General features: G+C 33.9%; 2 protein-coding genes and 2 pseudogenes across 2 annotated transcripts; 1 reads left to right on the forward strand and 3 right to left on the reverse strand.

Moving 5' to 3' along the window:
- Positions 1–3,338: 3,338 nt before the first annotated feature.
- LOC120156495 (transcription factor MYB16-like) lies at positions 3,339–4,545 on the reverse strand. Its single transcript, XM_039167806.1, has 3 exons — positions 4,397–4,545; positions 4,135–4,264; positions 3,339–4,029 (listed from the first exon to the last, which is right to left on the reverse strand). The coding sequence occupies exons 1-3, from the start codon at positions 4,542–4,544 to the stop codon at positions 3,339–3,341; spliced, it is 969 nt and encodes a 322-aa protein (XP_039023737.1). The 5' UTR covers position 4,545.
- An 8,530-nt stretch (positions 4,546–13,075) lies between these two features.
- LOC120156496 (transcription factor MYB106-like) lies at positions 13,076–14,222 on the reverse strand. Its single transcript, XM_039167807.1, has 3 exons — positions 14,085–14,222; positions 13,889–14,018; positions 13,076–13,811 (listed from the first exon to the last, which is right to left on the reverse strand). Exons 1-3 carry the CDS (start codon positions 14,218–14,220, stop codon positions 13,076–13,078), a joined length of 1,002 nt encoding a protein of 333 aa, XP_039023738.1. The 5' UTR covers positions 14,221–14,222.
- A 2,104-nt stretch (positions 14,223–16,326) lies between these two features.
- Positions 16,327–17,711, reverse strand: LOC120156418 (annotated as a pseudogene).
- A 931-nt stretch (positions 17,712–18,642) lies between these two features.
- LOC120156399 lies at positions 18,643–24,701 on the forward strand (annotated as a pseudogene).
- The last annotated feature ends 837 nt before the right edge of the window (positions 24,702–25,538 follow it).

The following is a 25,538-nucleotide window of genomic DNA, read 5'->3' on the forward strand; positions in this document are numbered from 1 at the left end:
AAGGCAAATTTTCCAATTTAGAGAGGCCAACATACACACATATTAGAGAAATGAAGTAAATGTGAAAATTAATAAAAATTAATATGGACAGGTGAATGGTGAAGTGTGAAATCCAATCCAATCCTATCCTTCACGTGCCTTGCTCATTTTCTCTTTCACATTAATTAATTAATTAAAGCGTCATAATGTTTTTAGGAAGAAATCATTAATTTTGCCGTTTCTAGTCACGTTGCCATCCCTTGTAAAGATATATTTTAGGCTAAAATATTTCATATACCATTCATTATAGATGGATCGGTATATCAGGGGATGATCGCATTTTATTTTTTTAATTTTTTTAAATATTTATTCAAAATAATTTAATTTTACGTCAATGAAATTTTATAATTTTATAATCTTAAATTTTTAATATATTCTTTTGAGAGTTTATACCTTGACATAAGATTATGTGTTTATTCTTATATTTCACTGAATTTTAATGTTTGTATTAATCTTATCATTGAACTTTAAATCAATATGATTGTAATATTAAACTTTACTTTTATATTCAATTATGTCATTGAATAGTTAACTCAAAAAAGATGTGATGACATGAATGACATCTTCCATTAATGTGGTTAAAACAAAGTTATTTTGGTGTGACTATATGAATTCTCAAAATGCTGTCATTTTGGTGGACTATATAAACTTTTTAGTTTATATATTGATTTAGTCACCAAACTTTAAAACACTTCAAAATTTTAGACAACTAAACTTTTCAGCTGTCGGTGCTACTAATAGTCAATTGTCCATTGTTGTCTCCTATTATCGATCACTATTCGTGATAAGATCAGTATCAAACATCTCTATATATTTCACTAATATTTTCTATTCTCATTATTTTTCAACGAAACTAACTCAAAATTGATGAAAAGTAATTTAAAGATTCGACACGATATTATTTTGATCTCCTTCGACAACCATCATATGAGGCTAATTTTGAGATACATTGTTCATCTTTTCAAAATAAATATTTCTTACAATTTGAATTTTCAAACAAACACCTCAAACCCTTCAAATTTGATAAATACCTCTAAAATAATGGACTTTTTAAATCTAATTTCGTGAGTTTAAATAAAATTTAAAAAATTTAAATCGATAAAGTGATAGAAAACAATGAGACGAGTTTATCAATATCTATGATAGTCGTAAAAGACGTCGACAAATAACGATTTTCAATGAAACTTAAAAGTGAACGAAAAATCTAATTTTGATAAAAAAAAACGATAAGGTGGAATAGTTACCACACCATAAATCTAATAATACATTATATGAAAATGAATAACTTTAACAATGTCAAGATTACAACGGTTGATCTCATATAAAGAATCTAATATCTCATCTTACTAGTTTAACTAGATGTTAGTTTCATTTTATTATTTTTATTAGTCATTCAATTACTAGGTACTTAACTAAATACTTAGAGAATGTTTTAAAGTATTATTGATAAATTTTCATAAAAATTAATAATATTTTAAAATCCAAATTCTAAAGATTTATAATGTCAAACATGATATATGTGAGAGATTTTCAATTCCATGCATGTAATTACCTCTCAAATAATTAGTAGGATACTAATTATATTTTTATTATAACTATATTGTAGTATTCGAATATACTTGAAAATATAAAATTATAAGCAAAACTTGAGGTAAAATGGGAAAATAGAAGTTGAGACAATGGGTCACAAATAGAGTTGATCATCTACTAAGTGAATTATACACCGACTCATCATAAAACCAACGAGGGTGTCATAAAAAAGTAGGTTTGCAAATTAATCAATAGAAAAAGAAAAGAAAGGAAAAACAGTTGAAATGAAAATAGATTTCAGAGATATTAATTATGAGCAAAGTTTCAACCATCATTATATGAGCTGATTTAACAATGTTTACCCGAAACTGGGTGCGAGGAATTTGTCTCCAACACCAACAAACAGTAGCAGGCATTGACAGTGATGAGGCTAATTGAAATCAACATTTAGCTCGTAATTATTACTTACGGCTTTTATTATTCAGCTACTTCCTTTATTGTGCCTGAAAACTGGCACTGATTCACATAACTCATACTTCAATCCGGACTGTTCTACGCATTCATATACATACACAGGTAAAACAAAGACCCTTTAATTTGCCTCTCTTTCTTATCATAACAAAATCGTTGCTCAATAGTCTAAAGTATGAGCTATAATGTTAGTATCTATACGAACAAAAACAACTCCGAAACTCGGGTGCTCAATCAGCAGTCTTCGAGCCTCGGCAATATGAAATGAAACATGAAAAGATCCAGTGACGGGTTAGCTAACCTTTAAAATGAATATATGTGGTGATGGGCGGTACGAAGAAGCTCAATTTGTGTAGAATTATATAATTTTTTTTGTGCGTCGGCGAAGAGTAAAAACTCAGTTTGAGTAAAAAATATTCTATACAAGTCTTTTTATAAGTAAAAAAAAATCTCTATAAATAAACACTAAAGATTAGAATTTAGAAGTAAGTTGATTAAATCTAAAATTGTGCTTAAATACAATTTTTTTATACTCTTTTCAGCCTAATGAATTTTCTATTAGTCTATTCGTAGTTTTTCTCGTAAGGATTTTTTGAGTTAAATTTTGATGTACTTAATTTACGATTATTGTATATAATCATTATTATTGTATTTATGTTATTATTATAAAACTTTGAATTTAAACAATTGGTTTTTGTTAATTTATTGCATACAATATATGAAAACACTGATTTTAGTAAAATTAAGAGAAATGATAAAATTATTTTAAAAAATAAAATTATAATATTCGTGAAAAAGTTATTTAGAGAAGTATGATTAGTTTTACTATATTAACCGAAGTTGTTTACAGATGACCAAAATTTTGATAAAATTATGGTATATTTTTAATTAGTTTAAAGTGCTTATAAGATATTATTTGTTTGAAAGATTCCAAATACTTAAATACCAAAGTCATGATCAAACTTGAAATATTTAGATATAACAATTATTCCTTCAATTTCTAGACTATAAGATCGTTTGATTCGTACGTAATTTATTGTGCTTTAAAAACATATAAAGCGAAATTGGTTACTGTTTTAATCAATCTCAGCTCTTAAATATTCAAACGTAAAATAATGGAGTGTTGGTAAAAATGTTAGTGATAGAAGAAAATTGAATTTTATGAACCACACATTAGATTAGAGTTTATATATAATTTCATGTTTTTAAAATTTTAAAATAAATTAATGAAATTCTATAAATTATTTTAATAAGATCCACCACTACATGAAAGTTTGGTTCATTACATTACATTAAGATCAAAATATATAGGAACCAAATGGTGAAGAGTTCACCAAATCGAGTACACTATCGCAAACCATCGGTACAGTCATAGTCAAAGCATCCGAGAAGCTTTCATCAATGTTTTCATAATTTCCAACCCTAAATGAATTGTCGAACCATGCATCGATGTCGCTATCCATCATTGTTTCCTCAAATTCCTGCAACTGGTTTGATTTATCGACGCATTTCGACGCATCAAACCCCATCTCACCATCCGTATAGCAAGTGGCGGTGTGTCCGACGGCGGGGAAACTAAGGGTCGAAGTCGGGGACTCAAGCTCCTGGCTGGGGAACGAAAACATGCCCGCAATTACACCTTGCCATGCTTTGAGTACGTCGAGGCACCTCGGTCTGAGCCGATTCTGATCGAGTGTAAGGTGGTTGTTCTTCTGGTGGATAGGATTCGGGTTTGGGGCAACAGCCTGTTTCGTGTCACGGACCAACCTAGCTTCAGCCTCTAGGCGAGCACTCTCCCACTGAGCCATATGGCTTAGATTCGAACCGTTCTTGGTGGAACCAGACAGGGGGCTTGATGCATCCACGCGAGGCTTGTGAGTCATCGGATCGATACCTAGCTTTATCAGCCTTTTCTTGAGATGCGTATTCCAATGGTTCTTGATCTCGTTGTCTGTCCTTTTTGGCAAGTGAGTTGCCATTGCCGACCACCTAAATGAATTCGGACAAAAAAAAAACGTGTCGGAAACTTGAACATCAACGAGTTCGTACAAATTATAGACGAATTGTTAATAATAATAAACTAAATATAATTACCTGTTTCCAAGAAGGGCATGGAGTTGAATGATGGTTTGTTCTTCTTGTAAACTAAATTTTCCTCTTTTGATATCAGGTCTTAGGTAATTAATCCACCTCAATCGACAGCTCTTCCCACACCGTTGGAGTCCTATATAAATAACCGAATTATTCCTTAATGGTTCGATAAATTTAATTATTATTTTTAGAATTTTATTGTCTACGTAATTTAACAATCATTTGTGTAATTTATCCAAATAATAATAAAAAGCTAAAGAATTACCAGCTTTCTCTGGCAAGGCGCGCCAGTTACCATGGGCGTGTTTCTGAATATAAGCCGTCAGTATTTCGTCTTCTTCAGCTGTCCACGGCCCTCTTTTCAAACCGGCCACCTCCTTATTGCCATTATTCATAGACGATCGCCGCCGCATATTGGCCTTAAAATAAAGGCTGCTTAAGCTGGGAGTTGAGTGAATGAATTATGTTTTTCAATGACAGAAGATGAAAAGAAAGGAGAATTGGTTGAAAGTGAAGAGTAATGGTGTTGGGTGGGGAATATATAGGCGATGATAATCGAGGGGAAATGCAATAACTGACACAGTCATGAATGAAAGTAAATAAATTAGTCCAACTACTTGGCGAACAACGACGACCACTTTAATATTTCCCCAAACCTCAACATCTACTCCCAAATTTGTTTATCAACTACTCTTAGCATCCGCTTGGTTTAGAATCAATGCTGAGATTTTGGAATTTTAACGATTGCGTCTCACGTAAATATTATTGGTAATTTTTATATGCTTAATAGTGCTAATATTTATTCAGATGTTTATTATCTCAACTTAAAATTATGATTTTGTTTTATAAATTTTGGTAATGGCTGAGGCTCTAAGTTCTTGGACATTTATGTTCGAGTTTCACAATTTCATAAAAACTATTTACAAGTTTTCGATTCATATTTATTTTTAAGTTCCACTATTTATAAATTGTGTTTAGAGTTATTTTAATCTAAATTTAAATATATTCTGATTATTGATCCATGAGGAAAGATGTACGTGTTAATAACTAAAATTTTCATATTATTTATGTGATAGTTAAAAATTCATTTATAAATTTATCTTTAGTAATTATTAGTTTTTTCATTCGTAGTTTCAATTGATGTCCTATTTAAATATTGGATTGGGGGCTTATATCCCACCCAACTTTGTGTTTCATTAAACTTATAAATGTGACTGTCTCTTATAATAATAGTTGACAAGCATCTGAGTGATCGTATGCTGCATCATTTTAGTTTTGTACAATCCATTTTAGAATCAGATGTTAACTTAGACAACATGCATAAAGTTGATAGATGAGGGGCAACAAATGTTGATTGGTAGAGCAAGCACGAATAGTTAACAATTCAGGAGACACGACATTATCATATTCTCGGCAGTCATCTTTTCTTAGTCATGATATGACGGTTTCAAATTATTGCATGTGATGGTTAATGCAAAACGAAAAGTCATATATATTGTTCGATGAGGAATGAGTCGTATCTATTTATCGAAGTAGGGAAAAACGTTCATCGACATAACATCATCGTCCCCGACTAATCAGAAAAGAACGAACCATTTCAATTCATCCTTAGCAACACCTCTCAAAACATGAGAACATACACTGTCATTGTCGTCGATGCAATGTTCACTTTTTTTTGTTCCCCTTGTGCTGAGTCCAACAATATTAATATCCAACTTAATTTTTGTTTCATATGCATCATATTTGATCGGTATTGTTCCTTCATCAGTAACACCACATCCAATGACACTATTTTCACCGATGATATTGTTTTATTTTCATTATTTATAATCAATGGTAACATTGTTGATTAGACACATCCACATCCATTATTCTTCGCAGGTCATTAATCATCGTCAAAATCGATAACACACATTGATATCGATAATATTGAACATTATACCAATTAAGACTACACAAAACAACAAAGATAATAAATTTATTAAAAAGTAATTAATACATATAAAACTCATATAAAATTAATAACTACCATAATAATTGATCAATCATGTCTTTCACATAAATAACAAATATATTGACTGGCCCAAAACAAAGATCAAGATGACCTCATTGCTTTCGTTCTCTTAAAGGACACCAAAAACAACTATGTTATCATCATCACCGAGCAATTAAATTCTTAATTATTATACCATTACCAAGTTTTCGATTGTCGATCTCCAAAGCTCGACATCATTTCCAAGATTTTGACACACCAACATGATTTGATCATAAGTAAATTGGAACATAATTATTGCAATTGTACCACCATGTTTTTTTTTCAACCCTAACAACAATTGGATAAGACAACAACATTAATATTAGAAAGCAAGGGTGGGGTTATATATTATATTTTAAGTTTATTGTATGGTCTCTTCCTGACAGACTTAGATAACTCTATTTAATTTTGGATAGATCAAAGACATTAATATTAGAAACCAAACACGAGATTAAAGATGAGTTGAACAAATTGTGGTTCAAATTTAATCAGGCATAAATATAAAATATTAATTCAAGAAAACAAGAGATTTTAAGCAGTACAAATACTAATTTCAGACTTTCAGTAGAGTTATATTTACCTGAAAATTTGTCCATGAACGTGGGTTTTTTTTAACATGGGGCCATTGCCTTAAGTATAACTAGGGGTGTAAACGAGCCGAGTCGAGCTCGAGTATTGCTGAGTTCGACTCGATTCAAAAACTCTAAAATGAAGCTCGACTCGACTCGAAAATTCGCGAGCTTAAAATTTTCAAGCTCGACTCGAAGTCGAAATCCTGAACTGAAGCTCGTGAGCAACTCGAAAAGGCTCGAAATGAAAAAAAAAATTCTTAAACTTAACTCGATTGAAGCCTCAAACTCGAACATGAACCTTAAATACATGAAATCTTACTGTATTTTTTTTAAAAAAATCAATACATAAATATTAATATTATTATTAATTTATTTTTAAAATAAAATATTAATATATTATATTTTCGAGCTGCTCACGAGCTTTTCGAGTCGAATATCGATTAGCTCGTTAAGAACTCAAGTCGAGCTCGAGCTCGAGTCCATTCGATCCGAGTATTTATCGAGCCTTGATCGAGTCGATCTCGAATAGCTCGGGATCTGTCTCGTCTCATTTACAGCCCTAAGTATAACAAACAAATCACGTAGACAATATTTCATAATTAAAGACTTAATTTTAATATAAGAAAATTTCCAAGCAATTTTATAATCAGTGCAAACAAATCCCATTTATGAAGTGGTGCGGGGGTGGGTATCCTTTATTAAGGATATTTAAGATGGTGTGTCTCAATATAGTTCATCTTTTCCAGTGGAATTTAATTCCTTTGTACTTAAATTTAATGGTCATTGCCCCATTTTGATTTTATCTTGGATCTTCCCTATGCCTCATCACAACGTTCAAAATCTTTGCTATTAAGTATTAGCAACTACACTATATATCTACCAATAACCTAACAATATTTCGTAAACTTATTGCTATGTATTTTGATAAACATTATAAAAAATATTCACATTCGATAAATCTGATCGAATTTAAATTTTAAAAAAGATTTATTATATCTCGAGATAATTATCATACACCCTTTGTTGAACTTTGATTACTATCTTTATCCATCTTCATTCTTCGCTTTTTTTTTGTTACCTTATATTATGTTATCTTTTGGTTACGAAACATGTGATGATGTGCAAACTCCAACACTTCTCGACACTTACGATTATCTTACAGGAACATCCCAACCCGAATGCTTGGGTTATTATTTTACTGTAAATCAATGGAAAACATAGGATTCTATAAACTATCAAATTGGCCCCCCTTTTTTTCAATACCTGGCAAACCTATTGATGACTTGGGGCAGCCTTCTTTTATTCTTTTCACCCATTTCTAAAATGGTCGGGCAAATTAAATGCATCTCAGTCATAATTATTTATTTGATACATATAAATATTATAATAAGATAATATGAAAAAGATAAGAATACACACATTTATGTATACATTTTTAATATGAAATAATATAGATAAATAACAAAAAATCATTATAATATGAAAAATTTGATAGGTTTTACAATGTCTTATAAGAGTTAACTAATAATCATAATTCTTATTATTTATTTACAAAGTTTGTTATTTGATGATAAATGAATCTTAGACTATAAAAACATTATTCAATATGAATTCATATTTTTAATAAAAACTAAGATAAGTTTTTTTTATTTTATACAATACCTAAACTACTTATAATCCACCACAGATTCTTGTTTTCTTTCAATTTCATTTTTTTATTAAACAAGTAACATTGTGAATATTTCGAGTCGGATTAAGCGAAATTCAAATTGACGACGTAACATTTTCGTTCAAATAAATGCCGGTCGTACTTGTGATGGTTCCAAGGATCCAATGTGACTATTTAGGTCTACGTTATAAACAAATTTAAATCAAGTTTCATAACTTGTATATTTTTATACAATATCTAAATTATATATAATCTTTCAAAACTCTTAAATAGAAAAACATTAAATTTAAACACAAACTAGACCGCGTTGGGGTTGGATTCTGCCTCACATAATTTGGACCATTTAGAAATGAAACAATCCACGGTTTAAGAGTATTTTGGTTTAGGCTCAAAAAAGGCTTGAACTTTGAAACCCTCGGTTGGCTACGGTCCAATTGTAATTGAGCCTTGGTCTAATCCACTTTGAATAGCGGTGAACCCAGATTTGAATTAGGCTATGTTGGAAGTCAAAATTGATGGGCTTTGGAAGTCAAAAATTGAAGCCCAAAATTGTTTAATTATGGCAACACATGGGCGGCTAAAATTGGTCCAAATTAGACAGCCATTTTAGTTGAAAATTGTGAAGGGTTAATTATATTTTAGTTATTGTACACTTTAGGGTATTTATAAGATTAGTCATTAAGTTTCAACTATAAATACCCTAACCCATTTAACTTCAAAATCATCCCCAAATCATTCTAGCTCTCTCTCAAGTATTTTTGTAAACACCTGTAAATTTTCTCCCTTTAGTAAAAGATCTGCAGCAATTCGGAGACGTAAACATAATTGGCTGAACTCCGTTCTCAATTTCGGGTATTATTTTTCCGCTTTTATTTCACATTCTCACTAATCTGGTTATAGGGAAATTACTTGTTTTATTTCCACACAACTGGTATCAGGAGCTTTTGGTGGTTAATTTTGTTGGTTTTTCTACGAGGTTACTATTCACATGAATAGTGAATTTTGTGAATAGTAAAATTTGGTCGACGATACGAGTTTGTCGACGGAGGTATTCTAATACACGGTGGCTCGTAGAAATTGTCAGAAACGATCCAAACGAAGCCATATTCGAGTGGGAGCGATTATTGCAGATGAATAGGATGGAAGAGGGAGAAGTTGCGAGCGATGTGTCGTTCAGGCCCATGCCCAGAGATAGTGGTAATAATGGGGGAGACCGGGAAAAGGTGCAGCGGGGAGATGGTAGAGGAAACTCTTCGAATGGCCAATGGGAGCCATCGATTGTTAATAGCCAAGGAAAGTCATCGGGAAAGAATGACAAGGCTAAGTCCGGTGCGAAGAAGAAGGTGAGCAAAGAAAAGTTAAAGTGTTATTTCTGTTATGGTCCTCATTTGATTAGAGGATATCCCGAGAAGCGTCGCCTTGCAACCATCATGAAGAGGATTTAAGAAGGAGAAGTAGCGGGAATTGGCACGGTTGCAAGTGTTAAAGCTGCCAAGCCAGAGAAAATACTTGGTTCGATTGAGGGGGTCAATGCGGCCAAGCAAGGATCGAGACGAGGCAAGGCTATTGATGTTGAAGCAGTCGAACTCGGAAGAAAGCCCGAGATTGCGAGCATCCAAGCAATCAAGACATGTGAAAGATTTGGTGAGGCTACATGTTCCAAAGTAGCCGAATCAAGGAGCAAGAGTGGTGCGATTACAAGTTCTCAAGTAGTCAACCCAGGATCGAAACGTGACGAGACTGCGAGTGTCAAAGCAGTCGAGCACAAGAAGGGACCCGGTGCGATAGCAAGAGATAAAGCCGTCAAGCTGAAGGTGCAAAGTGAGCAAGTATGCTCACAGTATGCCAGGATGGAGGCGTAGTCCAAGTTGAGGCGTATTAGGCATAAAGGGACACTTAAGGAGTATGCGAGTCGATTCAGAAAACTCATGCTCAAAGTCCCAAGTTTGACTGAAGAAGATGGATTCTTCACCTCCATGTTCGGATTGAAGCCATGGGCGAAGAGAGTGTTGGAGCGAAGGGAAGTTAAGGAGTTGTCTAAAGCTTTGACAACCACTGAGTCCATCAAAGAATTTGGAGTCAAGAAGAACAAGACTTCCAAAGCAAAGCCGAAAGCCGAGGGTAGCGACAAGAGATTCCATGATGAAGGCAAGTCAGAGGATGAGGAATATTGTTCCTCGAGTGGTAGAGAAAAACCACTCAATGATGAACCAGATGACAAGTTTGGAGAAGATGAGTGCATTCTTGGCACAATTTCAAGTGTCAAAGATGCTAAGCCGAGGGTAAGAGTTGAGCAAATGAGGGGGCGCAGACTTAAGATGCCAGAAGTGTTGCAAAATTACTCGAGGGGAGTCGAGTCATCCAAGGTGATGGTTGAGCCCAAGATCGAGTTATCCAAAGAAGAGGACGAACCTAGGATCGAAGAGGCGTTGAGAGTTGGCTCAATAAGGTTCATTTCTGCCAAGGCGAGTAGAAGCCAAGTGCAGGAGGAGTTGTCCATGTCCAAGGAGTTTGCCGAGCATGTTCGCGTAGAGAACATGGCTTCAGAGACCATCATAAGAGAAGGGTCGAAGCAAGGGCTTGCCGAGGATGTTCAAGTGAGGAACAATCCTTCAAAGACTAATAGACAATAGTTGAAGGGAGCCAATACGTTGAGGGACAAGGCAACCACGGAGAAAGCGCTCCAAAACAAGTGGGTTTACAAGACGGTGACTATGGACAAACTGAAGTTGTGTTCAGCTTCAGTTGGCATGCTAGAATAACAGGACCAGAAATGATGTTGCATCGATCGAGGTTTGAAGACATTAAAATCAGTCTTCAAGTGGGAGATTGTTGGAAGTCAAAATTAAGGGGCTTTGGAAGTAAAAAATTGAATCCCAAAATTGTTGAATTATGGCAACACATAGGCAGCTAAAATTGGTCCAAATTAGGCATCCATTTTAGTTGAAAATTGTGAAGAGTTAATTATATTTTAATTCTTGCACACTTTAGGGTATTTACAGGATTATCATTAAGCTTCAACTATAAATACCCTAACCCATTTAGCTTCAAAACCATCACCAAATCATTATAGCTCTCTTAAGTGTTTTTGTAAACACCTGTAAATTTTCTCCCTTTAGTAAAAGATCTGCAGCAATCATGAGACGTAAGCATAATTGGCTGAACTTCATTCTCAATTTAGGCTATTATTTTTCCACTTTTATTTCGCATTCTCACTAATCTAGTTATAGGGAAATTACTTGTTTTATTTCCCAACAGACTACTCAAAAGCCTGGAAGATATGGTTTATAATTCACATACGTTCAGCTGGCAACCTCCTCACCTTTGCAAAGGGGAACATTGATTTTATCATGGAAGGTCACTGTGTTTAATCTTTGTTTAATAGCTTTCTAGGTCTCAAGCTGAACTCTCCCGAGAGTGAAATCTTCTTCTAGAGTATAGGTGTAGCCGAGTTAAGGGAAATACAAGAGGTCAAGGATGGATGAGGGATATTATCGGAGACTATTATTCCTTAAAAAAATTAATTTTTCATATAATCTAAATGTTCTTTTTTTTGTATTTTCTAATGATAATTTATTTTCTTCTTTTGGAATTGTATAAATTTGATTCCTAACATAAATTCTTGTACGGGATTACTAGTTTCAAAATCGACAAGCTTCATGTGAGATATCTAGGTTAAAATGAGATCGGTGGTGGAGTTAAGGTTGAAGTTGAGTGATGTATGTAGACCTAAAGATGAAGGTGGATTAGCGCTAAGACAAGTTGAAATTTGGAATAAAGCAACCATTTTGTAGCATGTTTGTGCACTTATTTTGAAGTAAAGTTTAGCTTATAATATAGCTATAGAAAAGAAAAAGGAGTTTGACAAGAAGCATGTGATTAAAATGTATGTGGGAGTAGAGGTGGACCAATCTATAGTAGGGGCTTTAAGTATCATAAGGTGCATTAATGGAAAATTGGAAGGTACGCATATGTTGTCTTCATCATATGAGTCGCCAGAAATCATAGCAGCTGCTACAATCAACCCAACCACAAATAGACCCAACACCATATCTGCCTTCAAAATAATTACTCCATCGTACATATGATATTTTGCTATAGCTATTATATCCTCATCTGGTCTACACTATGTGAATAATACCATTCGAGTCTTATTTTCTGTTTCTGCACAAAGTTCGTATCTTTATTTTTTTTTTCCATTTGTTGATATCGATTTCTGTAGACTTATTTGTTTCTCATGTTAATCTACTGATTATCAGGAAATGACGGAAAGACCTTGTACGTAGAAATTCTCGTGACCAAAATTTACGTTATTTAAAAGTTGAAGGATTACCCATCGGATTTCCATTTTGATATAGAAAAATAATTTGTCATCACTGCTGAATGAAACAATGCTAGTACTGCCAAGGTTCTTTATTTATTAGTTACTGCTCAGTGTGCAGTATGCACAGATACTCTTTTGTCTTTTGTCTCTTCTAACAATTTTTTATTTAATAATTATTTTATTTTATATTAACTTAATATTATAAGGATTAAAAGTTCCAATAAAAGCTTTGGGATAAAAATTTCTGATTCATCACATGCATTAACGTTCGAAATGGCTAATCACTGCATGCACGCATGCATGAACTATTTCGATTCGCAGTGATATACTCAAACATCAAGACACTATGGCTGGCCATTATTGGCTATCGGGTAGCTTCCATTTGATGCCTCAACTTCCATGGATGAAAATGAAACCGGAATACCAATCAAAGTATCCGATTCGGATGAACCCTCATTCAAATCCGCAGCCGCCGCTACGTTATCGGCAAACCATAAGTTCTCCGTAGTGTATTGCGTTAAAGCCACCGTCGAGGACGTAGGCTCATCCATCCAGCCTTCTAGTTCTTGCATTTGATCCATGTAAACCAATTCATTGCATGTGTATAAATGATTGGGGTCTACAATAGTTTCACCGGTCGAAACTTGAACCAGAGCATTCGGGGAGTTCGATATCGACGTAGGGGAGTCGAGGTTATCACGGCTAGGGAAGTTAAACATGCCGGTAACCATATCTTGCCATGCTTTGAGCACATCGATACACTTTGGTCTCGGCTTTAGAGATAAAGGATCGGTCCCGGGGTGGATCTTCGGTTGGATTCTCAGCAAGGCTTGTTTATTCGACGAATAGCGCCCTGCTTCCCTCGCTTCCGCTTCGAGGCGAGCCCTTTCCCACTGAGCCATATGATTTAAATTCGAGTTGTGACATTCGTGGCCGGACGAGCTGAGTGCATCGATTCGAGGCTTGTGGGTCATGGGATCGATCCCCATCTTGATTAGCCTCTTCTTCAGATGAGTGTTCCAATGGTTCTTGATCTCATTATCTGTCCTCTTGGGCAAATGAACCGCAATAGCCGACCATCTAAAAAAGGAAAAAACGATTCAAAGCTCCATTTTTTAAAGATCGAACAAAGCAACACGACGGATCTTAGTAATCACCTGTTGCCAAGAAAAGCATGGAGCTGAATAATGGTTTGTTCTTCACGTAAACTGAACTTTCCTCTCTTGATATCAGGTCGTAAATAGTTAATCCATCTCAATCTACAACTCTTCCCGCATCTCTTCAACCCTGAAACAAAAGCAAGTAAACATGAAATTTAAGGTCATAGAGTACATTAATCAATCATAAAACCACCTGCTTTCTCAGGCAAGGAACTCCAGCTGCCATGGCCATGTTGCTGAATATAAGCGGTGAGCTTTTGGTCTTCTTCGGCAGTCCAAGGACCTCTTTTCAACCCTTCTTTTTCATAGCATAAAGTAGAGCGACCCATTATCAAAACAATCTGAGTGGAACATAAAGTCGGAGATGAGCTTGATTCTAAGCCTGGTTTGATCAAGTTTTGGCCATGCATGGGTGGTGAAAGTTACATTTTATTTAAACTGAAATAATGGATATGGTGAAGGGTTTGATTGCAGCAATTAATACCCAGATATAATCGTACAGGTCGTGTCATAAAACACTATGAATAATATTGAATCTTGAATCTTCCTCAAGCTGAAATTGTTGCTCTGCGTTTGGTGAAATTACTGGCCATGATATAAAATAAAGATTTATATTTGATGCGGCGATACTATATAAAATCTTTATAATTAACGAATTAAAAAATAATAGTCTGATAAACATCGTCAATAATTTTTTATTTTTAATAATATATTAACCTTTGTCTCATAAAATTATACTCTATCCGTTCTATTATTTATGTTTTATATTGACTATATATATAGTTTTAGGAGATATATTTGATTAAGGGAAATGATAAAATTAATTTTAAAAAGTGATGAATAGATTTGATAGATTTATTTTAATAGTTTTAAAAGAGTGAGACATGTAAAAGTAAAAAAAATAAATATAATATTGTTGTTTCTTAACTTTTCTAATAAAATGTTTTGAATAATATAAATTTAGAAACCAAAATAGACATTTTTAATGAGACGGAAGCAGGACTAAGAACTTGAAATATCATTCAAAATCTAAATGACAATAGAAATTTTTAATTAAGAAAAATATCTTAGATTTTCTTTTAAAAATATTTTTAAAGTTTCAACGTAACTTATAATTATAAATTAATAATAGAATTTGTCATTTTAAAATGCTCAACTAAACGCATGAATCAAATGACTTTAACAAATGTGGGCAAAAAGAGTATTGATTTGATATAAAAATTTAAATATTGATCTATTTTTAATATTTAGATAATTCGGATGATATATTCAGAAAAAAGATCAAAAACCATACCGACTATGAATTGAATAAATTTCAATTTGGTATTATCCAAAAATCCGGGGAAAAGTTAGACTTTTGGATTTTAGATATCCTTTAATCTAATAAATGAGTAACCCACTAACACATTAAAACTCTAACCCAATAAAAATTATAGATTATGTGTGAGTAGTTAAATATGTATATAAAAAATATAGTAAATGTATCAAATAAGTTACATTAAATCGAAAAAAATAAAATTTAAAATTATTTTTTAGTCAAATTAAATTTTATATTTAAATCCGAATATCCAAATATCCAATATGAAAATTCGAATATCCATTTTTCAGAGCACTATTTTAGTATCTAAAATTTTCGGATACCTGAATTTTCGGATCGGATTGGATCCGTAATCCAAATTTGCACACTCCTAATCTTAGTGGTTAAAGGAGTTATTGTTATATTTTGAGGTCTCGTATACACCCCAGATCTATGAACAGATTTATCAAATAAAATGCTCAAATAAGCATCTTAAAGTCTGAAAAAAAAGAGTAGTTTCACACCAATAATAATTAAATCTCACCTAATCTTTTTTCCAGTAATCATTGTCGGTGGAAACTTAATCTGATAGAACTAATTCTTATCATTTTATAGCTCAAGTGGTGTAGAGTTAGGCAGTCAAATTAAAGCAAAAATTTAATATAAAAATAAATCAAAACATGTATCCATATTTTGCATAAAATAACATCACATGTATATTTCACACCACACGACTGTACTAACTTACACAGGTATGGAACTAGTAAGAAATGGACACTAGAAAACCCAAAACTGATATGGCACTTACCGTCTAGGGCCCCAAGGCCTCGACACCACGACACCACAATTCACAGCTGCAAACCAAAACTATGTCGGAAGAAGACCGTAGCCATGGAGATCGATTGCATAATTGAAGCGTTCAACGCTATGAATCAAGCATGAATATATTTACCAATAAGCAGTGTTCTGTATAGATATTGCATTTTTACAAACATCAATGCATGCTTATTAGCAAATGTAGGATCAAATGGACTTACTCTGTTGCATTTAGCGATTACACAAAGCCATGGTCGCTAGGAAAGGACACCGGCGTTTTAAGACCTTCTGTCCCATGTTGGTATTCAAGTAATCGCCACAGAAGCCGTTAGCTTGTAATGCATATTGACATCTGAAGCCTGATCAGGTCAATTATTCAGAAGGAAGAATGCCCCGAAATTTGCCGGAACTTCTCATAAGAGACCCAGAACACAAATTGCCATGGACCAAGCCTTGCCCAGGTAGGAAAGAAACCTTTCCACAATGCTGTTAATCCTTCGATTTTCACCGTCTTCACCAAACAATCATATGAGCTCTTGTACATGAGATTCCCTTCCTTACCGACTGCTTGATTCATCATTCTTGTCTTCACAACATCAGCTGGACAACTCAAGGTTGTAGCAGCGAGACCCGACATGATTGACGCCAATGTATGCGCGTAGATGTTATCATCAGATATCTGATTATTGATAACAAAACGTTTTGCATGATCGTAACAAGCTAGTTCGCCCATATTCACTAAAAACGCCCTCTGAATATTCGGCAAAACCCCTTTCCAAAGACCTCAAATACCTTCTGCAGCTACAATCTTTTTAAAAGCATCAAATGGTCCTTTGTATCTAGGTTGAAGACCCTTGCTTATAAGACGGCCATCCACTTGCATCCTTCACCTTAACAAGATCAGCTGGACTTGCCACAAACTGTACTACTAACAGTAAGCAGAAAATTTCTACTATTACATTCCAAATGAATATTTAGAATAATCAAGCTTATCAAATGTGTGTATAATATGCGCGCGCGCGCACACACACACACGAGCACAAATCTAATTGTAAATTTCAGCCCTCTACTTTAATTTGTCAAAATCTGATATTCGTACTTTATGAAGACTGATGAACTAGTCTTGTTGTTTGTAAATACATGAAATTCGCTAATAATCCCAATTCAATCAACAGTTTTTACTGTATTTAAGCTATCCATTTCAAAAATATTCTTTTTTTTTTGGGCAAATTCAAGAAAGTAAATTAACTCCCATTATTTTGATTCAGTATTCAAGACAAACCTGAGCAATAACGCCGGAAATGCCACCAACAAAAGCTTTAGAAGACAGAGAAAGAGACTCATCGGTGCTCACTAAATTCCTCAAATTCTCGTAACCGACGATCCGAATGGGAGTGTAGAACAGATGCCTGATAATAGCCGGGGAGAGACCTTGATACAACCCCAAAACGCATTGGTCACGGACGATTGTGGTGGCGACACGGAACGCATTGGTGGAGCGGCACGTGGAGGAAGCGAGAAGCTGAGACTCGCCATGAAGCTGGAGCCTTGTCTTGGTTAAGTCTATCGGAAAGGTGGAGGTTTCCGCCACCATAGCCGAGAGTGACGTCATCAAGATCTTAACTCCGGTATGGGTTGGGGTTTCGTCTCGTCCCTGGACATTTGCCTCCATTTGATCTGCTAGACTTTGAGAGAGACCTAAGCTTAGCTTTGAGCAGAGGGTCGAAGAGAAACTAGTAAAACTGAAAAAGGTAACATTATGGTTTTAGTCCTTTACTATAATTAAAACTTGGATAAACTACAACATTAAATCATTAATCACTAAACATACCATCGGTCTTCTTTTAGTCATTATATTATAAAACTTTCAATTTTATCGTTAAACTTTTTAAATTAATTTGTTTTATTATTAAAATATTAATAACCAGATGATGTGTCATTTTACTATTAATTCATATTTATCATGATGCGTGTTTATCTGACATTTACTGGACATCTTTTTTTTTACCTCATCATTTTTTTATCAGTTCTTAATTTTTTTATATTTTCGATTATCTCTAAGAACCATCATTCTTTGATGAATTTTTGTGAAACAGGTTTATCTCATTAGTATTTATAGATATTTTCAGAACTTCTTAAAACTTTTAAAATTATCTAAAAAAATCATTTTTTAATTTTTGAGAGTTTTATCAAATTTCATATATATTAGATTTTCATTTGAAAAAATCAAATAACAAGAAATATTGTTTAAAATATGAATAATATATCTCAAAATTAATATCATCAAAGGGTTAACAAAGAATGTTTAAACTTTAAAGATAAATTTTTATATGAATATTTATCAATTTAAACCGTTTTTATAAAAGTATAATTTCAAAATAAGAGTTAAATACACCTATTTTAGCACTGATCTCACTAAAAATTAACGGCCAATAACATATGATATTAGATCGATAACGATAATTATAGAAGTTGATATATAATTTTTTTTTTAAATGAAGAAAATAAAAACTACGTCAACATAATAATTTAGAACGAAGTTTGAGGATAGTAAAGGACCAAGATCATAGTTATACCAAAGCGATTCGAAAATATAAAACGACACACTATGCGTCGTTTTGATTGAAGTGGAGCAATGAGTTTCATGGCAGTGGCGGTAAAGGAGAATTCTAAAAAAAAGTGAACAAAAAATTCAACAGTGTTCAGTTCTAAGCTGAAGCAGTAAGGCGTAAGCTAGGGTTTTCAAAGCGAGGAGACAACTTTGAGTTATTTTCTCATAATTTTCGTCAATGATGGATTCATTAACTTCTTCTCCAGTGGGAAATCTAGGGATTTTGATGAGTCTCAATGACGACACCGTCCAAGAAATCCTCCAAAGCTACGAAGGTTTCTGCTCTGCCGCCAAATCTCTCCTCAACGGCTCCGGAGATCTATCCGTTGAGCATGACTTCGTTTCTCATGTTCACACTCTCTGCAAACACGGTCTCCATAGTCTCGCTCGGGACTACTTTCTTAGGTCACTTGAGGTAATAATCCACTAAGCTATTTAAGTCTCTTTCTATGTCAGTTTTTATTGATTGATGAGAATTATAGGAAGCGTTCCAGAAAAATGGGGCGTCGAGATTTTGGCGCATTTTGAGAATATAGTAAATTTGAAGATGATTTGGAGAAGATTGATGAGGTTGAGATTCAAGGAGTGCTCTGTAATGCCTTGGAGGAGATTTGTTTAGAAAAAGAAAATCAAGAGAGATGCTTGTTAATTTTAGTTCATGCTCTACAGTCCCATATGGATAGTTTATCTGATGGAAAACCCAACTTTGATGCGGGAAAAGACTATCTTTTTGCGAAGTATCAATTAATTATTTCTTCCGTGCTTATGAGCAACCTTCCTCGACATTTTCCGGGTAAGAAATTTTAATCTTTCTAGTAAAAAAATCGGCTATTTTGTTGTGCATAACTGAGTTTTATCATTTGATTATGATCTGATATTTTCATTGATTTTGTTAGAGGTGCTTCACTTTTATTTTAAGGGAAGGCTTAAGGAGTTAAATACCTTGATGGATGGAGAGTTGAACGAAGAAAATGAGCTACGAGATAGAGATGGGATGGATTTGGATGAAAAGAGTAAGTATAGAGCTGGTGAAATGGATATCGACGAGTGTTTTTTCCAAGACAAATTTCCCGAGAACAATAAGTTGGTGAAGAACATTGGGAAGGTTGTTCGTGATCTTCGAAATCTTGGTTTCACATCCATGACTGAAGATGCATATGCTTCTGCCATATTCATGCTTCTGAAGGTGGGCTTTTTATTTATTTTTTAAATATGTATGCACAGCTAATCTCATTGAACTTGGCATAGTTATCTGATCTTTTGCTATTCAATGTTATGTCAGTCTTTTCTTTTTAATGATTATCTTTTAGAAAATGTTATGTTACCTGTAGCTTACATTACATGTCATGTTTCTAGCATTGTATATTATCGTTATTTGAAACAGTACTCTTTCCTTGTTTGCATACAGGCTAAAGTACATGATCTGGCAGGTGATGACTACCGGAGTTCTGTTTTGGATTCGATTAAGGTTGGATACAGGTTATTTTGGGTGTTTGTGAATCCTTTACATTTTCCCTTTTCATTGAAAACAACTGTAAGAAATCATGGATGACTTGTTAATCTTGCTGGTAATCTTGGCCTAATATAAAAGTATTTTTGAAGGTTTCATGCTATTTTGGTTTTATTAACTTACTATTATCTTCTTCTATGATTAAGTTACCGAGAGATTATTCCTTACTTTTGGAGAATATTGTGCAGGTTGTTCCTCTGCAATTCTTGAACGCATTGCTTGCCTATCTTGGTGATTCTATTAGTTTTGACCAGCATTCATCTGGTACCAAATCACCTCTAGCTTCACAACCATCTTCATGCTATTTTGGAACAAATACTCCAGAAGGACTCATCAGATGGAAATTGCGGCTAGAGTATTTTGCTTATGAAACATTGCAAGATTTAAGGATTGCCAAATTGTTTGAGATTATTGTTGACTATCCTGAGAGGTAACACTTTCTCCATTCAATTTTCATTGTTCCTGCAGTTCAAATTTCTCCCGAGGTGAATCTTGATGAGTGTGAATAGTTCTCTTTCCAAGAAAGTTATAGTTTTGACTTTTGAGGACCGGGTTGGGTTATGACAGGGACACAGTTACTTCTCATTATGTAGCTCAAAATCCTTTTGCACCAAGGGGGGTAAAAAGAAATTTTCTGCATTGATTTGTGACATTCTTAAAAGAATTTTCCCCTAGAGGGGTTGTCCTCCCCCACCCCTTATCCTCCCTCTGAGTTTGGGGCGAAGAAGACTGATGGAGTTATCTATATTTTATGGTACTGCCTTTGTTTTTTGAGTTCATTGCTTGAATGGATGTTGGTGATGCAATAAAAAGTATTCATGGAAATTCCTCACTGTTTAAATTATTCCTGACTATTACAGTTCTCCTGCAATTGAAGACTTAAAACAGTGTCTTGAATATACTGGACAGCACTCTAAGCTGGTTGAATCTTTTATTTCTGCACTAAGATACCGCTTACTTACTGCGGGTGCCTCAACCAATGACATATTGCATCAATATGTTTCAACAATCAAAGCACTCCGGACCATAGATCCAGCTGGTGTTTTTCTTGAAGCTGTTGGTGAACCAATAAGGGACTACTTGAGGGGAAGAAAAGACACCATAAAGTGCATTGTAACCATGCTTACAGATGGAACTAGTGGTAATCCAAATGGATCTGGAAACAGTGGGGATAGCCTTCTTGAGGAATTAAATAGAGATGAAGAAAATCAAGAAAATGTCGTGATCGAAGATGATTTTAATACAGATGACAAGCAAGCTTGGATTGATGCACAACGGTATGTATACTGCTATAGCTGTTATTGGCAACGGTTTTTTACGTTTATATGAACTATGCAGTCAAAGTTGTCATGTTGACCTGCAAATTTTGAGTTCTTTCTTGTTCAGCTGGGAGCCTGACCCTGTTGAGGCTGACCCATTAAAAGGTAGTCGAAATAGAAGGAAGGTTGACATACTTGGAATGATTGTTGGCATAATTGGTTCAAAGGACCAACTTGTTAATGAATACCGTGTTATGCTTGCTGAAAAACTTCTGAACAAATTGGATTATGATATTGACTCAGAGATACGGACTGTAGAACTCCTCAAGGTTGTTATTGTTCTATTCTATTTCCCCCCGTTCAATATCTCTTTTAAAACTTGCTCTTTTGCATATTCTCATTTTTCCAGATACATTTTGGAGAGATTAGCATGCAGAAGTGTGAAATCATGCTTAACGATTTGATTGATTCCAAAAGGACAAATATCAACATTAAAGCAACCATTAATAAAACATCTCAAATAGGTATTCCCTGGCTTGGTAGAACTTTTAGATATGGATAGTTCGGGTGCTACTTATTCTACCTTCTTCTAACCTAATCTGTTTAACTTCTGTTGAAACCATAAGATCCAGAGTCAGCAGAGGCTGGGATTTCCTTGGAAAATCTTGATGCTACAATCATTTCTTCAAATTTCTGGCCTCCAATCCAGGCATGCACTTCTTTGATATCGGTTCTTTTTTAAAATTACTTTGTACTTTGTTATTGGTAGTAGGAAAAGGTTTAAAACATCTCAAAATAAGATTTAAGATATTCTTTTTCCCTTTTTGCCTTACGGCTTTAAGTTCATTATTTGCCAAAGCCAAAGTGTTTTAAGAGTTCTGTTTGATTGGTGCTTTTACTTTTTGCTATTGGTCCCTTATATTTAATTTGATTTAATTGAATTCATTCAATTTAATTCAATTCATGCTATTGAGAAAAGTGAAAGGCGTTAAGAAGAGCACTGGCAAAAAACAGCCTGGGGAATCAATTATACCGAAAGAAATTGAGAGAATTGAATTTTAATCAATCTTCTTAAGCGTGTAATCTATCATGCCACCTATAGTTTCATATTTCCTCTTTTTCTTTTTCATTTCACCTTTTATTTTCATATGGACTACATATGTGAAGAGTGCATAAATTTACAGCTTCCTGAAATGGGATATAATTTTATTGACTGTGTAAACATATGCAAGAGAAACTTGTTCAGAATGGTGTTTGTCAAAAGAAGTCAAATCAGGTTTAGAATATTGTTGGTGTTCAACAAATTTGTAGATTCCTTGTTTCCCATGCTTATGTAACTTACCAAAATCCAGTTTTGTTAAAGTAATCTACTATTTCTCAGTATCTTCTTGGTCATTCTTTTCATTAACGTTCTGAAAATTTTCAGGAAGAGGCCCTTATCGTTCCTGATTCCGTTGACCAACTGCTCTCTGATTATGCAAGAAGGTTTCATGAAATCAAGACTCCTAGAAAGCTACTTTGGAAGAAAAATCTTGGAACAGTCAAGGTTCGGTCTTTAATAATTTCTGAATGCCAATGAACGTCCGTTTGAGTATCAATTATTCTTATTGCATTACCAATTTTCTTTTCCTCCGTTTTATATCACTTAACTAACATTTATGCTTATACCGATGAAACTGTTCTAGTTGGAGTTGCAATTTGAGGATAAGGCAATGCAATTTACAGTTGTTCCTGTCCATGCAGCAATAATAATGCAATTTCAGGAGCAAACGAGGTACTTTCAGCAATCTTGAACACTTTGCATCTTTTTGTTCACACAACATTGATATGTTTTTCACTTTCAGTTGGACCTCTAAGAATCTTGCTGCTGCTACTGGGATCCCTGTTGATGTACTGAATAGGAGAATAAATTTTTGGATAAGTAAGGTATGTTTAACCAATTCATGTTTTTCAATATCGAAAAATCGTTCCTGTTCAAAATTATGAAATCTCCTTTTGCCACTTAATAGCCTGAGGCTGCCCCTTGATTTTCAATGTGTTATTCCATTGTAAGGCAAAAATGTCTTTGCCACTCAAAGATATAGGTAGCCTACATCTCCCTTTGTAGTTGTAGTTTGTAAAATTATTGGGACGTTGACACAAATCTTCCTTCTCAGTTGAAAGCATTTTATTTACTTGTTCTCAAGTTCAAGTACATTTATTGATTTGTTGCCAGTTCAAATTTCTTGGTATTTTCCCTTGCAAGTAGAATCTAAAAGTTTCAAGAAGGTAGAAATTTGGTATTGTTTGGTAATCAAAAGGAGAATCTTTCGAAATTGAAATTCATTTACAAAATTATTATCCTTACTAAATCTTCCACCCAGGGAGTTCTTACTGAATCACTAGGAACAGATCCTAGCAACCATGTGTTTACCCTAGTCGAAGGCATGATTGATGCTAATAAGAACAGTGGTAATACTGGAAATTGCGAGGAGCTTTTAGCTGGTGAAGAGGAGGCAGAGAGATCCGTGGCTTCTGTTGAAGATCAACTACGTAAAGAAATGACTGTATTTGAGGTATGTGTTGCTTATGATTAGGTTTCCACGTGTCATTTTGCTCAATGTGCTCTCTAACCAAATTTTGGGTCATTGTAGAAATTCATCTTGGGTATGCTCACAAATTTTGGTAGCATGGCATTAGATCGAATTCATAATACTCTTAAGGTAAGATGATTTTGCAATGCTCCACACTTCAAATTGTGTATAAGTAAATATAATTGCTAACCTAAGACACCATGTTGCTTTTAGATGTTTTGTGTAGCAGACCCTCCATATGATAAATCCCTCCAACAGCTACAAAGCTTCTTATCAGGTCTAGTTTCTGAAGAGAAATTAGAGCTCAGAGATGGAATGTACTTTCTGAAGAAGTAATTAGCTGCAAAGCTTCTTACCGACAATTGAGCATTTAACAGGCAGCGTCGGTAAGGATAATCCCAGAAAGTTGAAGGGTGCGTCCCCCTTTCCAATTGTATTCAATACTCATTAAATAAAGATTATGAGATGCTTTTTCGATTTGTATGGTTTTAGTTGCTTTTACTTTATGTAGATATTAAAGTATGTCTGTTAAAGCTGGTCCTGCTATAGAATCTCCGACAACATTTATGCAAGTAAGGCTGGATGTAATTTCTGGTTGTTCTCAAGACTGGGCAACTCTATGTGGATGATACTTCTCTAAATGGTTGGAACCCTGATTGAGGGATACAATCTACTGTGTTTAGAGGAATTATTGAGGCTGAGAGACTAATGTTGTTATTTATGTATTCGTTTATTACGTTTATGACTCCCGATTTGAAGTAAATTTGTTCTATTGGTAAATAGTCCTTTATAATGCAGAAATTTGGGATTTAATCCTATACTATATTCCTCTATAGTCCATTTTATATCTAAGTTACAGATTAAATCCATGTATTCAAATATGATCATCATTAGTCCTTATACTTTAAAATTTTTAAAATTTTGATCCTCGCACAATAACAATTAATATTTTTTAATTAAATTCTATTATTAGTTTATGTTATCTAAATTGATCATTTTAAACCCCTATAATTTAGTCAATATTACTATTTAGGTCAGGTTTGAAAGTTGAAATCATAAAAGTATAGGAACTAAAATTGATCAAATTATAGGGTAGTTCTGTTGCGCGGCGCCTAAAAAACGGTTAATATACGGCGTGATTGGTTAAACAAGTGACCGGTTAAAATTTAGACCGGTTATGTTATATTATTTAACCGGAAATATTATCAAGTACAATAACATATTAGGTAACGCTTATATAATGTAATACATAGCGCTTATATAATAAAATAGGTATTTAACCGGAAATATTATCAAGTACAATAACATATTAGGTAGCGCTTATATAATGTAATAGGTAGCGCTTATATTGACCTATTTTATAAGTAAACCGATATATTTATACCGGTAACATTGCAAATTTACCTATTACATTATAATTATCGGTTTCGATATTTTTTAGATCGATACTATTTATAAATGTATCGACACTATATGCGTTCACCTTTTGTCATTTATAGACCGGTTTTGTCATGTTTTTACATGTTATATTGTTATGGATCGATACATTTTTATAAAGTATCGACACTTTATTGGCGCTAT

Source organism: Hibiscus syriacus, unplaced genomic scaffold (assembly GCF_006381635.1).
Source record: "Hibiscus syriacus cultivar Baekdansim isolate YM2019G1 unplaced genomic scaffold, ASM638163v2 tig00111220_pilon, whole genome shotgun sequence".
Classification (NCBI taxonomy): Eukaryota; Viridiplantae; Streptophyta; class Magnoliopsida; order Malvales; family Malvaceae; genus Hibiscus; species Hibiscus syriacus.